Source organism: Micropterus dolomieu, linkage group LG10, assembly GCF_021292245.1.
Source record: "Micropterus dolomieu isolate WLL.071019.BEF.003 ecotype Adirondacks linkage group LG10, ASM2129224v1, whole genome shotgun sequence".
NCBI lineage: Eukaryota > Metazoa > Chordata > Actinopteri > Centrarchiformes > Centrarchidae > Micropterus > Micropterus dolomieu.
In genome coordinates this window covers 13253725-13269033 of record NC_060159.1, presented here as the reverse complement: position 1 = coordinate 13269033, position 15309 = coordinate 13253725, and the positions used below count along the sequence as shown (strand labels likewise).

Sequence of the window (15309 nt, the reverse complement as noted above, 5' to 3'; positions counted from 1 at the left end):
TTTTGACGCAGGCAGGCTTCAACTGGAACAGAGAAGTGGGTGTGCCCGAGCAGGAAGGTAAGCCGTGCCGTGTCCAAACCTGCTTACCTTGTCTGTTGTTGCAGCAAACCAGCAACACATACCTGCATTTAGGATACTGCATCATTCTCTGTCCCTGCAGCTCTCGCAATCTCTACACTAAGGTGTTTTTGTTAAAATAGCAGATATGCCGGTCAAAGTGTTTTTTTCCAGCGTGTGCGGTACCGTAGAGGTACAGTATGAAGTCTTACTTGCTTCATTCTTTTACTTGTTGGCATTATATATTATTATGGTTTCTGAAAACAAACTCTAGCTGCTCATTCTGTACAGTGAAGTAGATTGTATTGCAAAAGAGAACTTGATATAACCAAAAAGGTCAAATGGCTACACATGAATGTAATATTCTTGCAAAGTTAACTGAAGAAATATTGTCCTCTCCAGATGAGGAAAAATCAGGACAAAATCTTCTCTATCCTGACCTCCAAGAAGATCCCCTTCGAAGTGGTGGACATTTCTCAGAATTCTGAAGACAAGGATTTAATGAGGAAGAGGGCAGGGAACCCGAAAGCACTGCCCCCTCAAATATGCAATGGGGACGTCTACTGTGGGGTAAGTCTCCCACAATAACTTACAAAAGTAATAATCAGGTGTACTAAACATAAAACACCTTCTCAAAACTAACAGATTTATGACTGAATGTTAATCATTTACTCGGTTGGAGTAATTGTACCAGGAAGTCTAGGGTGTAGACACAGGGATTAAATACATATTTACATTATATTATATCAACCACAGGCACATACACACACACACACACACACACACACACACACACACACACACACACACACACACACACACACACACACACACACACACACACACACACACACACAGGTATGCTGGAACACACCTTAATCACTCCTCAAACATACACACCCAATAGGGGTTTTACAATCATCTTTGCATTCCATTCAGTTTTGGCTGTGACAGAAAAGTTGCTCTGGCTTTAGGGGTCCTCCTCTAATCCTTAACGCGAAAGTACAAATGCAAATTGTCATAGAGTTTGTTTTGTGCCCTCAAACATGATCATTTTTGCCACGCTGGTTTGTCCACCAGTTTAGTCCAGGCTGAAACTTGTCATGGCCCACAAAGGATCCTGGAGCCCCTAGTGCCACCAGCAGGCTGACATTTCTTGTTCAGTCTGAAATGCATTAACAGCTATTGGATGCATATATATATTTCATGCGTACCAACTATCATGTTTCCCACATGTTGAATTGTAATAACTCTTCATTCAGCAGTCAATACTATATTATCACCAAATAAGTGCAGTACTGATGGCCAAATGCTGCATGGGCATGCTTGTCAGATTGTTGTTGCGGGAAGTTACAGAAACAGCTGGATAAAGCCAACTCCACTTACAAGACACCACAACACAGTATAACTGATAGACGAGACAGAGGTGGGGTCTCATTTATGTGCATTGGATATGCACAAAAGATGGCGTATGCCACTTTCTAAGCACACTTTGGACAAACTTGATGGGAGAATGTGTGGTCCTCCACGCAAACGCTGACCCATGCGTATGCACATAATCTGGAGAAATGAGAAACTGCGACTCAGATAGCAGAAGGTTGAAACAGTTGGAAATGGATACTGTTGTAATAATTTAATTTGTAATAATTTAATATCATATAAGTTAATTTGAAACAGATGAAAGCTGTTCTTAAATGAATAAACACATATCTGTTTGATTGACATTCCCTGAAGTGCGCAATAAAAAACACAATTTAAGATCGTTTTTGAAAACAAGGTATGGAATAAATGTGGAGACCGGGTATCGTTATAACATGGGGAGAGTTGTAATGACACCAAATCCACCAATTAGAGATAAGACAGGAGTTATGTGATTGTTTCAGTATTTTCCTACTTCATCCCTGATCAGGCATGGTGATTGTCAAGGCTGAAACAGGCTTAGAGATAAAATTGTATGACTTATATCAGATAAAAATGTAGTTTCTAAGGCAACATGTGATGCATTTTTACCCTGATAATTTCCATCCACTATGCTAATACAGCTAGCTTCAATGGCTGACCAGGGTGGGGTGGGGTAACACTTCTTTAAAAAGTGTTATAACAATCCACTACACATACATCTAAGAACTTTCTTGATTTTAATATTTTTTACAGAGTGCCCTATGTACTCCATAGTTACCAGCACTCATAAGTCAGCTCTGTGACCAGTACCTCACATTCACATGTAGTTCACATGCTGGTGTATGTATCGGCACCCGATCTTTTCCTTACTCAGTCTCTACTGGTGGAGAAGGCAGAAAATAGTACTGGCAGATTGGGAGAAATGCTGGTGCACAAGAAAACGTTCCTAGAAACTAAAGATTAAAATGTACAAGTGCTTGTGCCACGTACCAGCCCACTTCAATTTTTGATTTATATAGGGAAATCAGCATTGAACTTTCTGTGTTTATCTATCTTTAGTTTTCCTATGCACAGTTTTATAAATGAGGTGGAGAAGGAATGGTGTGACTGGAGCAAACAGGAATGCACCCAACGTGGGTCGACCCACAACCCTGAGATTAAGAGTCTCATGCTCTACTGACTGAGCTGGCCAGGCCAGACACCATTATTAAGCCTGACGGCCATTGTCACTTTGTTGGAGAACCATGTGTTGGCCTTAGTGTTTAATTTTCACTCAATTTACATGTGGATTCTTACACAGGAAGTTCACCAGCTTCCATAATAGAAATTATGCCCCAACCTTAGGCTAAGGTGCACAAGCTGTACAACACGCAGTCTCAATAAAACTAATAAATACTGCTTATATTAGGATGTGTAAAAAAGATATGTATAATAACTCTTCTCCCTCTTTTTCTGTGTCTCTGCCTTCACTCATCACTCACCCCCAAATCCCTGACACTTTTTCTTTCTTTCAGGACATCGTTGCATTTAATAATGCTATCGAGATGGAAAACTTAGAGGGGTTTCTCAAACTCTAAAAGTGTTGAAGACCAGCGATGGGACAACTCAACCACCATTTTCGCTGCACTATCTATCTATATAAATATATATAGTTAAGCAAACAAACAAAAATAAATCTAGAAAAAAACATTAATTCTGTTTCCATTCATTTCATGTTGTTATGACGGACGTTTTATTCATTTTGATAAATAATGCTCAGCGCTCAAGAAAATGTACATTTAAGTGGAACTGCCTTTCTAGCCTTTTTGGAGTTGCACATCTAAACAGTTTGTATGATTAAAATAAAAAATGCTAAAATTCACTTAATGAGATGAGTTTTTTCATTTCTTATTTTTGTGAAAGACATGTATATTCATTTAATTATCTGCTAAGTTCTATGTATGGGCAGCTGTGGTGGTAGAGCGGGTTGGCTGTTAATCGGAAGGGCGGCGGTTCAACGCCTGGCTCCACCTGGTTGCATGTCGAAGTGTCCTTGGGCAAGATACTGAACTCTAAATGTCCCCTGGCGGCTGTTCCGCCAGTGTATGAATGTGTGTGAATGTTAGTTTCTGTTTGAGCACTTAGGCTCAGTGTATGACTGGTGAACGCAGATGTAGTGTAAAAGCGCTGTGAAGGGCCTAAAACCTTTCATTTGGTTGTACAATGATAAATAAACCTTGATACTTTGATACAAAGTGTAATCTATCTGCACATTTTCCAGTGAGGTAAAGGGAAGTTAAACTGTTACTGTATAATATCACCTTATGAAGACACAATAATGTAAATTATAAAATTTTGTTTGTAAGAAACAATGTATATAGTGGCGAGTCAAAGTTTCCAGTTCAATAGCCTATAACATCCATAAACCTGTTACCCCAGAGCAGTATTGGGGGCTTTCACAACACCTACCCCTGTGGTGCCACAATATTACGAAAATAAGATTTTACATAAATGGCACAGAGTGTGTAGACGCTGACGTAACCTTGAGTCAGTTTACATTGATGAAAAAATTAATTAATTAATCAGATAGGTCTATTCAGGGACTTTGGAATATTGGAAAGTCGTGATTTTTGCACATTTAACCTACATTTTCCTCTGTTTTTGTGAAAAGAATCAAGAAGAATTATATTTTCCACATAATGAATGTGGCTTTTATTTATTCAAATGATTTCATGTTTTATTAATTTGGGCAATATTGAACAATTTGGGTTTTCACCAGGTTTTCACATAGGCTAGTACCTCTGTACAAATACAAAGACGTATTTGTTGACTATGTTTGGTAACAAAATTAATAAAGGTCACAAGTCAGCAAGTATTTATTCACAATGAACTCTGCTGAAACTACATCAGGCAACTCATTGGACGCCACATCCATGGAGCAGATGGGGCCTGGTGGTATTAAAGCAATGTCGCAGGCTTATGACGTCCTCTTTACCAGCTGCCCGAGAGGAGGTTTTGGTGCGTTTCCTCAACCGCCGGCACAATCTACAAGATTAATCAAACATCTGAAGCTATAAATACATTACATTGAGCTGTTAATAGCGGATAATGACTCTCCTTTCATGTATGTTCTTTATTGCAGGACTTTAAGTCAAACATCCATCTTAAATCAACAATGGCCGAGGAAGGGTGAGCATGACGTTCCGATATGTCGCTAGCCCAAACGGTGATAACCGGCGTATCTTATGAGCAAAACGGCGCTGACAGGAACAGAGTCTTTGTGAAAAGTAGTGGTGTAATGTTGACAGTTATTTTGGGGAACACAATTACTTGTGCAGTGATATGGTGTAACGGTAGTCTGTTGGTTTTTACATGAGCTAACTGGCTAGTTTAGCCGAGCTGCAGGCTAACTAGTCGGAGTTATGGTCACTTGATATGTAAGTTAGTAACGTTAAGCTATTGAGTGTAGGGATGGTTGATACTTGTAAGATGGTTTTAGGGTTCATGAGCTTACTCTGCTTCTTGCTAAACAAAGTCAAATCTACTCGGTGCCGTTTCGCTGGGAAGTCAGTGGCTGCAGACATTAAATGTGTCGATCTTTACTGGTTCTCACTCTGAACAACCGGAATTTTCAAGTACCAGAGCAGAAAGAGCTCAAAACACTGCAATCTGCTAACACATGCAAATATTAAAACGCTCAAAGGTAAATGTCTTAACAACTTGTGCATCAGATTTAGAAAAAAAACGTTAACTTGCACAAACTCATTAACTGTGTGTGTGTATATAAATAATGTAAATGTGAACCAGACTTTACCAACAAATCCCCCTCTTTGTCTGGGGCAATGCCGGATATGTCAAGGCTCCGCTGCACTGAGGCAAACAACTTAAATTTTAAATGTGCCGTTCCTCTTCAAGTGAGCTTTCTGGTACATGAATGATGACTTTATTCTTTTGTCGGATACCCCTTCACTCAACAATGAGTGAGATCCTTATTCTGACATGCTGGAAGCTCTACTGGAATCCACTAACAGTGAACTTGTGAAAAATTGAACTTGAAAAAAATAGTAAGCATGTGTTTCTCGTTGACCCATTTCTGATAGCGTTGCTGCTGGAGGTGTCATGGATGTCAACACCGCTCTCCCTGAAGTGCTCAAGACCTCCCTGATCCACGATGGCCTTGCCCGTGGTATCCGTGAGGCCACAAAGGCCCTGGACAAGTATGTTGAGAAGTTATTTTACTTCATCAGTATTATGGTTTGTCCGTAGCGGGTATATCGCTGATGATCTCTTGGCTCCCTCTACTGAACTTCTATGTGGAAGCCTGCCATTGTTACCCAATTTTTGTCTGAGATGTGCCTTCAAATTTTTAAATGTGTAAGTGACGTTTAACTCCTTTACTGCGAGTAAAATCAGTGTTATTTTGCAGGCGTCAGGCTCATCTCTGCGCTCTGGCTGCCAACTGCGATGAGCCCATGTACGTCAAGCTGGTGGAGGCCCTCTGTGCTGAGCATCAGATCAACCTGATAAAGGTAATGAGCCTGCTCAAGACCAGACTGATGTGACTTCTGGTACTACTATCTTGTGTACTGACAGTGAAGGTAAAGGTAGCATGTTGTGTCGCACTCTGCTGTATCACTGATGATAATTTGGCTCCCTCTACTGAATACTGTGAGGAGATTGCCTCTGTTACCCAATTTATGTCTGAGACTCAGCCAAGAGTACCCCATGCTGCTGCTGTTTTGTCTTACTGCACAAGTATTTGCTATTGTGCCTACACTTAAGTGCACATTAGTGACCCTGTATATCAGGAGTAACTTGGCATTGTTCTCATTATGTTTGTTCAAAATGAGTTCTACAGTAAAATGTATATGGCACGAGTAAGTATACTAAGAGACGCTGTTTAACTTATAAGGTTGATGACAACAAGAAGCTCGGCGAGTGGGTTGGTCTGTGCAAAATCGACCGTGAGGGCAAACCCCGCAAGGTGGTGGGCTGCAGCTGCGTTGTCGTCAAGGTAAGTGATGCTGTTTTTGCAGGGTTTTCGGTTTGCCTTTCTGGCTTAAATTCAAGCTAAAGAAATTCAGTAAATGACCTACAATAAAATCAGAACAGATGTCAAATTGCAGCTATTAAAAATCAAATCAGGTTTGAGAGTTGGTGCTAGATCTGCCAGTCAAGTGCAGCTGCTGTGCTTCGTGCCATGTAGCTGTTGTTGATGACGCCTGGCAAGATGACTGCCAGGGTACGAGCCCCGTCATCTACCTGTGGTGTCTGGGGTCCCTAAAAATGGCTACAAATAGTTAATACAGGACAGCAGCACAGTGATTGACAGGTCAACACAACAATATACAACTCTGCTGTGTGGCAAGTCTTTGTTCTGTATACATAATGGCATGCTATTTTGTGATATTTAACTTTAAAGCAGCATACATTTACATTAGCTGCAAAATAAGGGAACCAGCAGGTACTGAAAGTGTTTATACTGACACACAGTATGCGTCAAGTTATATGGAAACTTATTTGGAGCATCCTGAGTTTACATAATGTTTAACATGTTGCTCAGCTTAGACAGTGGTTTATTAGGCTGATATAGACTTGAGCAATAAATAAGGCTGAAAGATTTTTCTGCCAGATATTTTTTTTATGAAGTTTTGCTTAAGTTCAAAATTCACTGAGTTTATTTTTGAAAGAAACCATGTCAAGCAGCACAGAGCAGATGAACCATGCAGGAAGTCAGTCATGGAGAATCTGGTCGAGTTTTCAAAATGAAACACCCGTTGCAGACCACTGTACATCAACAATAAACAGTTTAACAGACAAAACAATTTAACTACGTAGCCTACTTAACCATAGAAGCACAAATCAAGGACAACTGAACAAATCAGCAAAATCAGACCAGCAAAACGCTCTTATTCTGAGTTGTTCTGAGTAGTAGGATATGTAGCCCGCACAGAGTGGAATGGAACGGGCTCAGATCTCTTATCTGAATTTGAAGCACACAAAATGACAAATTAAAATGTCAAACACTAGGCTGCTGGAACACTTAAGTTTGAGTTGACGCCGTACAAAACAGTGGCACAGTTTAAGTGACTGTTTAAAATGGGTCAGATGTATTTAACCTACATTTTTATCGTCTTCACGATTAGCTAATCACGTACTTTCAAATCGCAATTGCGACTTAAACGATTAATTGTTCAGGCCTAGCAATAATCAAGATTATGCCTATAATCATTTAAGATTTGGTTAAAACGAGATACGTTGTGTGAATTAGGGCTGTAGCTATCAATTATTTTAGTAATGGAGTATTCTACAGTTTATTTCAAGTAATGAGATAGAAATTTTAAAACTTTGTCAGCAGTTTGTATCAGATGTTACTGCTGATTCTATTCATGTAGTCTTTGTCCCAGTAAAAGTGCAGTTCTGGCTCCCTCCCCATTCATTCAGATAGGGGCCTGGTCTTGTTGGTTCGAAATGGCTGCCTGGGGTGTTGCTGGAGCAGCAGGACTGACCTATAAGGACTCTGCCCTTCATCTGCATGCCATACAGGCTAGAATTGCGAAACATTATTGGATAATTCTTATAGTTGACATTTCTCTGGACCAATCGGAATCTTGGCACTTGCGTCAGAATCTTAAAGCACACAGCACCAACTGAGCTCGCCATTGGATGAGACACCTGGCTACCACGCGAGTCTGATGGAAACTTATAATGTGAAGGAATCTTATGTGAAATTCGAGGCAAGTCAAGCTTTTTTGAGCAACAGCTATTTGTTTGCTTGATTCAGTTAACGTTAGCTACCGCTTTTTTGTGATCTAATTTACAATAATATTGTCGTCATACCTATTACGTTATTATTACATTAAGCTATGCTAAAAGTGGTACTGCCAGACCCAGAGATCGGCTGAATGGTTTCCAAAACGGTAAAAAAACAATTGTTTTACTCGAGGGTAGGTGGAAAATGAGCTTAATTCCCCAAATGGTGGAATATCCCTGTAACGTTAGCTAGGCTTATCGTTAGCCGGGTGCTCTGCCCTGAGTTCTGAGACATAATGTTACGGCTACTACTCGAATTCTGAGCTACCCTGAATATTAGGTTGTCGTGCGCGCTCACGCGTTAGGTAGTCATTCGTGATGTGGGTAAGTTAAATGTGAGTGTTTACACAACAGCTGGTGCGAGAGTAACGCCGGGAATCCACTGACTCCGTCAACGGCACGTTACGGCTGCGTCACGGTTTTGATGCGTCAAGTACACCGGAAGCATGTCGGAAGCGTTTCAGCAGCAGAGCGTGCAGCCTGCCCCACGTTATTGATTTATTAATTTGTAATTTTCGTGCTTCTACTACCTTCTTCACAGTTGTGACCCCGTTTCTTCCGTCAACTTCAGGCTGCATTTCTCAGAGCATTTCGGAATCAGAGCGTTTTACCTGCCTGACTTTATGTTTAGATTTTGTTGATTTGGTAACCAGTGTTTGCATTTTGTGCTTCTATGATTAAGTAGGCTACGCAGTTAAATGATTTCCTTTTGTGTCCGTTTTAACCGTGTTAAGATCGGGAGGCACCACAGGGTGTTTTTATTTTGAAAATTGACCGGATCCTCTGTCGTCCTGTGTCTGACTTCCTGCCTGGTTCGATCTGCTCTGTGCTGCTTGACGCGGCTAGCGGCGAAAATAGACTTGCTACCTATTCTCTGTGGAGCGGAGAGCCGCTTCTGAGGTGCACTGTGACCGCAGCTGGTGGACTCACGATAAACAATCTGGTGAGCGTGTTTTTAAAAAAAGAATTGCGCTGGGACCCCCCCCCCCCCCCCAGGATGTACGGATGTCTTGTTACTTTTGATTGACATACACTGACAGATATGATTTGCTGGTCAGTAATATCAGCTGGGCTCTAATGTAGAGCTTACTGATGTCGCTGACTTGCCTAGTCTCAAACTGTGTTTCTCTCTCTACAGGACTACGGCAAGGAATCTCAAGCCAAGGATGTAATTGAGGAATACTTCAAAGCCAAGAAATGAGATGTGAATAAAAAGTGGAAATGAAGCATTTGTCTGACGTGTTAACTGACAACTAGCGAGTCAACTACGGTCAAATTGGCAGAGAAAAAAATTATGGTCTGCTTGCGTATACAACTACTTAGAGTAAAGGCTACAGCCTAGCCTATGCAATCTCATAATCAACCCTGCAACCTGAATGGGGCGGGACTTTTGAAATGTATGTTACGCATTAATGTTTTGATTGACGAGTTGGCACTAGGCATTAAATGAGTAACCACAATGTAGAGCATTTTTCTTACACAAGGATTTAATGAAAACGACCCACAAATCTTACTTGAATTAATATAGGCCTACTAGTGGGAAGCTATACGGTAAATGAAATTATAGTAACATTTAACATATTATACTAATAACAGTATATTAAATTAACATACTTTTCATTTAATGTTAGTGTACACTAATACTCATTTATACTAGTTACTCAGGTGGTGGGTGGTGCATCTCCAGTGGACAGATTGTAGAATTAGCCAGAGCCAGGATGCCAATATGTTGATTCTAGTTGCCTCCTGAAAACACTTTCACATCAATTATTGTAGTGTTTAGTAATCTTGTTTACATAAAGGGTGGGGCTGGTGTCACGTGTCCATTCCTGGTTCAAAAACTAGAAGTCTGCAAGAAGTTTTCTGATGAGGGATTAGTGTTTTAAAAGCTGTTTAAAAAATTCAAATGTTTTAAATTTAAAACTTTGACAATGTTTTAAGGCCCAGGCAGAGTGTCCAGAGTAGTACCAGGGACTTCACTTCCATAACCTCCACTGGTTTCACTTAATTGTACACAAATGGCACACAGGCACTATAAACATGAAATGCATTATTAATCAAATGTCTGTGTGCTCGATGTTTTCATTTAAGAGCACATGCTCCTGGGGGGGTTTAGTTCTATAAAATTTGTTAACAATGGGGGGGGGGGATACTACTCAGTAATATGCAGCACTGCATTAATTTATTTGGTTATGAATTTCATTAAGGAAGACAAGATGCATAGGTCATTTGTATAGGGTTTCTCCTTTTTATATCTACATACAGACATTTCTGAATAAAGAAGACATTCAAACACATTAAGGCACAACACATCATGACGCACATCCTCAACCCCCTCCCCCCCCAAAAGAATTACAAAAATCCAGAGGGAAAAAAAGACCCCAAAAGTTTTCCTTTCTTGACAAAAACATCCACCACTGCCCTCAAGTTTATTGTAAATAATTTACACAAGTGTCTGCCGCAGACTGCATTGTTGTGATCATTACACCACCAGGAAGAAAAAGCAGCTGTTATCCCCGCACACATAATGCTGCCTGTACAGAGAAGCCCTAACTGTTTGAAGATTGTCCGTCCCAGGTGACCCACAACAGGCCTGATGCTAGCCTGGGTGCTCCAGAACAAACCAAACATCAACAAGTTGCCCAAAGAAACATGAGGTCTTCAGTCTGCTACAGCTGCAAGGACAGTAGACAGGGTTTCACAGGTCCGTTTCCAGTCATTGCAGCCACGGGGGCTGCGCTGGGTCGAGTGATCTCATAACTCCACTGTTGTCTTTACCCTTTTTTTTCCACCTCTCCTCTGCTTCTTAAGACCGTTTAGAGTTTGTAAATCCAGACGTTCAAAAAATCAAGACGAAAAGAAAAACACAAAAACAGTTGCAGTGTATTGTTTGTTCTTAAATAGTTATACAAAAGAAGAGGGCTGACCATGTCCATGGTAACATTGCATCAGTCTATATTGCTGTAATAGTTACAGGTACTCAAACTCCAGTGCTTGGTGTAGTGCCAGCAGGTCAGAGTGACTGGATATCCTCCAGAAAGGCATGTTGTGCTGTGGAGTGAACACACAGCATTAAAACCCACAGTACTGTTTTCATAGCTGCACACCACCACCTAATGTCATGCAAGCTACACTACAGTAGCTTGTAGCTGCTTGCTTTGCAAAAGCACTGCAAACAAAATCCATGCAATCCTAAGGCTCAAAGGAAGAGTGGAGCATTATGGGAATTATGCTTATCTGCTTTCGTGCTGTGTATGTAATGTATATTGATATAACTTGCACATTTGCCTGTTCAATAAGGCTACTGCCATCAACCTTAAGCTTAGCATAAATACTGGAGATGTGAAAACAGGTAGCCTGGCTCTCTGTGAGATTTAGAGGTGCCTTTAGATGGGTTTTTATTATTTTACAAAGTAACCCGTCCTATCTTATTTGTTTAATCCCTTAAAAAAAAAAAAAAAAGTGTCATTTGTGAGGGACAACAAGACTATGCTAAGCGAACTGGCTCAGGTTTTCACTATGAGGCTGCCAGGCAACCAGAGCAACTTCATTTACACATAGCCCCCTACAAAAACATCCAAATGTTGTTTTCACACTTTGGTTTCTGTTTTAGTTTAACAAACAAGATATAACGTGTTAATTAGTGAGCTCTGAAGACACTGGTACGCTGGTTTTGTTACCCTTGGATGGAGCCAGGCTAGCTGTTTCCCTCAGCTTCCCATCTTTATGCTAAGCTAACTGGCTGCTGTAGCCTTATGTCGGACAGGTAACAGTGGTATAAATCTTCTGATCTAACTCTCGGCAAGAAAGCAAATATGCATATCTCCCATTGTGTCAAACGATTCCTTCAACAATCACAGCACCCACCATTATATATGAAACCCAAAGCTGGAGAAGAGAGATTCACACGTATTTACATTTCCTAGTGCTATCCATTGGAGTATATCACCACTTGCCATCTTTTTTGTTGTGATATAACTCTACTTTTCTCACACAAACTACACTATTGATGACAAAATAAGACTGCACACACCGCTGTATAAAACCCAGCATTAACAACAAACTGAGATTGTTCAAAGCTTAATTGCTGTGGACATTTGGGCAGCCATTCATTTTCAATGTCAAATTTTACCCAAATTAGGTTGAGTTGAGAAGTATATTATCCGAATAAATTAATTTTGTTGTAATAACTTAGCTGCAGGTGGCTCACAAATTTGGTATATTTGACTTTTAAAAAGTAGGTGCAAAATGTACATTAGCCAAGCTTCAATCTCAAATCTTCACTCTTGACAGTTGCGATCAAAAATCTCCTGTCACTCTATAAAAAAAGAAAAACAAAAGCAACAGCAAGTAGAATAGAAAACAGTAAAGGACCAACACAAAACCTCTACAGCAAAGAAAGGCAGGCCTCGTCCAATCAGAGCTCACACTGAGGAGTAGGCGGGGGTCGCGGTGAGGTTGCGGGTCCATTACCTTTTTGGCCGCCTGCTCCTCTTCCACACCGTCCCCAATTACAACATACACTACTTTCCTGCCAAACCTTTGCATTATGCGCTCAAAGCAACTCTCTTTTCCTGCAAAATAAACAAATAAACAAAGGGAGGAAGGAGGGTTACAAGGTCAGAGGGGTCAAAGTTCAGAAGTTGTTTGTTTACCTGGCTGGCTGCATGCTCTTCATCCTTCCCATCGCCAATCACAACATATGTAATGTTAGTGCCAAAGCGGGAGACTATACGCTCAAAACAGCTCTCTTTGCCTGGAGACAAACAAATGGCTTTCACAGTGTTTTCCTTTATTGTTTAGATGGAAATAAAACACATGAGGAGGCAGAGCTGTGTGCATCAAGGGTGAAGTGAACGAGAGGACACACACACACACACACCCACACACACACCCATAACAGATAGCTCACTCTGACTGATCCTGACTCCCACCCACATGGTGCATCCCAGGAGGTAATTTCACTTCAGATAAATATAATCAACACGGTTGCCAAAACAACTCGAAGAGCACATTTTTTCTTGTGAGCGATGTCAGAAGCCACACCCCGTATTAACCTTTGGCCTTTTTCCCGGCACAACATACGTAACGCTAATTGAATGTAGAGTAACTCCATGTGCAAAGTCATGTATCCAGGGGTCCATGGGAGATGGCATCTGACCTGAAACCTCAGGCGGTTTCATGGTTACCGCATTGCTACGTCCATTTGAATCAAGGCACCGTGGGGTTGAACTGGGTGTAACATTGAGCACACACACACACACACACACACACACACACACACACACACACACACACACACACACACACACACACACACACACACACACACACACACACTTGGCTTTGAGTTCTTTCCTAAATGTTTTGGCTCTCCACCCCTCTCTAATCCAAGTTGTTTTGTTTTCTTTTGTACAGATTTATGTACGGTTGAATATAATTTAGTGTTGGCCGCAGCTGCGGTACATTGGCGTAACCAGCTGAGGTTCAGGGTAATGGAGTCCGTTCAGCACACGGGCGTCCGGCCTGGAAGATCCCACGAGTGTCAGAGTTGTTCAAGGAAAGAACCGGATCATGTGAGGTGAGGACGGATAAAATGTTGCTCAGGTCAGTGAGAGCTGGAGAATAAGTCTGGGATTAAACATGGCATGTTAAAGACCCAAAACGCCCCCACACAGGTGCTTTCAATTAATCTGGCTAATTACACTGATGCTCAGGTACAAACTGGGTGGAGCTATGATTGAATCACATGACGTCACCAAACTTTGTGACAGAATTTCGTTTAGATCTAAACGGGCGGCAACACCTGTGCGGGTGGGCCAGTGGTCTGGAGGTCCTTTCTTTACATAGAATCTACACCCTCGCTGTAAAAATATCTTAACAGAGCTCAGTGTTGTAGAGCATCCCTATGAGTAAAAGTGTTATTAGTGAAATGACTGGTCATCTTGTTGAATTAAAATAAAGAAGTAGTATAATAAAAAGACGCTCGATGTAGGAAAATCATTTCAGTCAGGAGATGTATGTGGTCTGATGCAGTAGCATACATACAGCTACATTACTCCCAGTTTTTAATTACAAGTTAATGTCATTTTAGGTTGAAATATCACAATTTAACTATAACTTATTAAATTTAAAATACAAAAATATTCATTTGACTTGGGTTTGTAATATTCACTGCACATAGGTTATAACTATCCGATGTTACAAGTAATCCCTGTATTATGTATGTGTATTATGTACAAGCTGTGTAGTTATTTTATTTATTAATTTAATTTCAAAATCTTCACTGGATATTCTCCTGCTGCTTCATAGTTTTTGATGTACTTTTTGCTCAAGGTGCGTGTGTGTGTTTGTTTTTGGACAAATCTAAACCAGCATGATCTGTTTTCCTTTAAAAGAGATTTAATGTGGATTGGGTTCACTCACTTTTTCTTATTCCCCCCCCCATCCCCATCTCACACACACACATGCTCACAGTATGTGTAAAATAAAACGTAACTGAAACATTCCCAACCAAATGTTCCATGAACCTGAGCCCAACTAAAGCAATACGTTTTATATAACAGGATATCAATAACATATGGAGTAGATGAAAAAACATCCAAATAATGGATAACCAACAAAGTACATGTGAACCTTTGAACTGTTAAAATAGTCAAATATATATAGTCAATTGCTATTTAATTACTTCCACTCCACATTCTATTACTTCCATCAATATGAAATTATTGTTTAGAAAGTGTGTGTGCGTGCATGAGTGTTTGCCGCTTACCTATTTTTGTTGCACTGTAAATGTTCTCAATAGGAAAAACAGATCCCAGACTATATAAGAGAACTTTAGCCAGCGCTGGTATGAGCTGCGTTGTGGTCACCATCACATTTACACAGTTACTCCTGTGGGACACAAACAGAGGGTGGGCCATATTATGTAGAGGCGGGTGAAAGGACAGATGAATGGATCGATAGAGGAATGAACAGATCATGAATGAATGTCCTTTATGGTGAATATGAGTTGGTTCCCACGCTCTAAATCTTGACCTTGTTCATTAACGGAGGGGA

General features: G+C 40.6%; 3 protein-coding genes and 3 non-coding genes across 11 annotated transcripts in view; 5 read left to right on the top strand and 1 right to left on the bottom strand.

The window, feature by feature from the left end:
• Positions 1-107: 107 nt before the first annotated feature.
• Positions 108-3582, top strand: zgc:153284 (uncharacterized protein LOC751696 homolog). Its single transcript, XM_046061141.1, has 3 exons — positions 108-250; positions 460-627; positions 2973-3582. The coding sequence occupies exons 1-3, from the start codon at positions 206-208 to the stop codon at positions 3033-3035; spliced, it is 276 nt and encodes a 91-aa protein (XP_045917097.1). The 5' UTR covers positions 108-205; the 3' UTR covers positions 3036-3582.
• An 804-nt stretch (positions 3583-4386) lies between these two features.
• On the top strand, positions 4387-9476 carry rps12 (ribosomal protein S12). Its single transcript, XM_046060450.1, has 6 exons — positions 4387-4455; positions 4580-4626; positions 5538-5654; positions 5864-5966; positions 6350-6451; positions 9389-9476. The coding sequence occupies exons 1-6, from the start codon at positions 4417-4419 to the stop codon at positions 9449-9451; spliced, it is 471 nt and encodes a 156-aa protein (XP_045916406.1). The 5' UTR covers positions 4387-4416; the 3' UTR covers positions 9452-9476.
• On the top strand, positions 5366-5440 carry LOC123978416. The gene has a single exon (XR_006826954.1). It is a non-coding gene; the product is annotated as a small nucleolar RNA SNORD101 (small nucleolar RNA).
• Positions 5708-5792, top strand: LOC123978419. Its single transcript, XR_006826957.1, has one exon. It is a non-coding gene; the product is annotated as a small nucleolar RNA SNORD100 (small nucleolar RNA).
• Positions 6066-6148, top strand: LOC123978420. Its single transcript, XR_006826958.1, has one exon. It is a non-coding gene; the product is annotated as a small nucleolar RNA SNORD100 (small nucleolar RNA).
• Positions 9477-10475: 999 nt separating the features above from the next.
• The window catches only part of eya4 (EYA transcriptional coactivator and phosphatase 4), a 44589-nt gene continuing 39755 nt past the window's right edge, over positions 10476-15309 (bottom strand). For 3 of the 6 annotated variants that reach the window (XM_046060444.1, XM_046060448.1, XM_046060447.1), the window contains 3 exons: positions 15023-15144; positions 12906-13006; positions 10476-11301 (listed from right to left, as the gene is read on the bottom strand). In XM_046060444.1, coding sequence (XP_045916400.1) covers positions 11221-11301; positions 12906-13006; positions 15023-15144 — 304 coding nt within the window. In that variant the 3' untranslated portion in view covers positions 10476-11220. Of the gene's footprint in view, positions 11302-12723; positions 12825-12905; positions 13007-15022; positions 15145-15309 lie in introns of all 6 variants that reach the window. The other 3 variants (XM_046060445.1, XM_046060446.1, XM_046060449.1) reach the window with 1 other exon arrangement.

Coding starts and splice junctions, on each gene's coding strand:
- rps12 (XM_046060450.1), top strand. CDS start 4,417: ATGACGTCCTCTTTACCAGCTGCCCGAGAGGAGGTTTTG. Junction 5,967..6,349: donor ATCAGATCAACCTGATAAAG/GTAATGAGCCTG, acceptor TTAACTTATAAG/GTTGATGACAACAAGAAGCT. Junction 6,452..9,388: donor GCAGCTGCGTTGTCGTCAAG/GTAAGTGATGCT, acceptor CTCTCTCTACAG/GACTACGGCAAGGAATCTCA.
- zgc:153284 (XM_046061141.1), top strand. CDS start 206: ATGCCGGTCAAAGTGTTTTTTTCCAGCGTGTGCGGTACCGTAGAG. Junction 251..459: donor GCGTGTGCGGTACCGTAGAG/GTACAGTATGAA, acceptor TGTCCTCTCCAG/ATGAGGAAAAATCAGGACAA. Junction 628..2,972: donor ATGGGGACGTCTACTGTGGG/GTAAGTCTCCCA, acceptor TCTTTCTTTCAG/GACATCGTTGCATTTAATAA.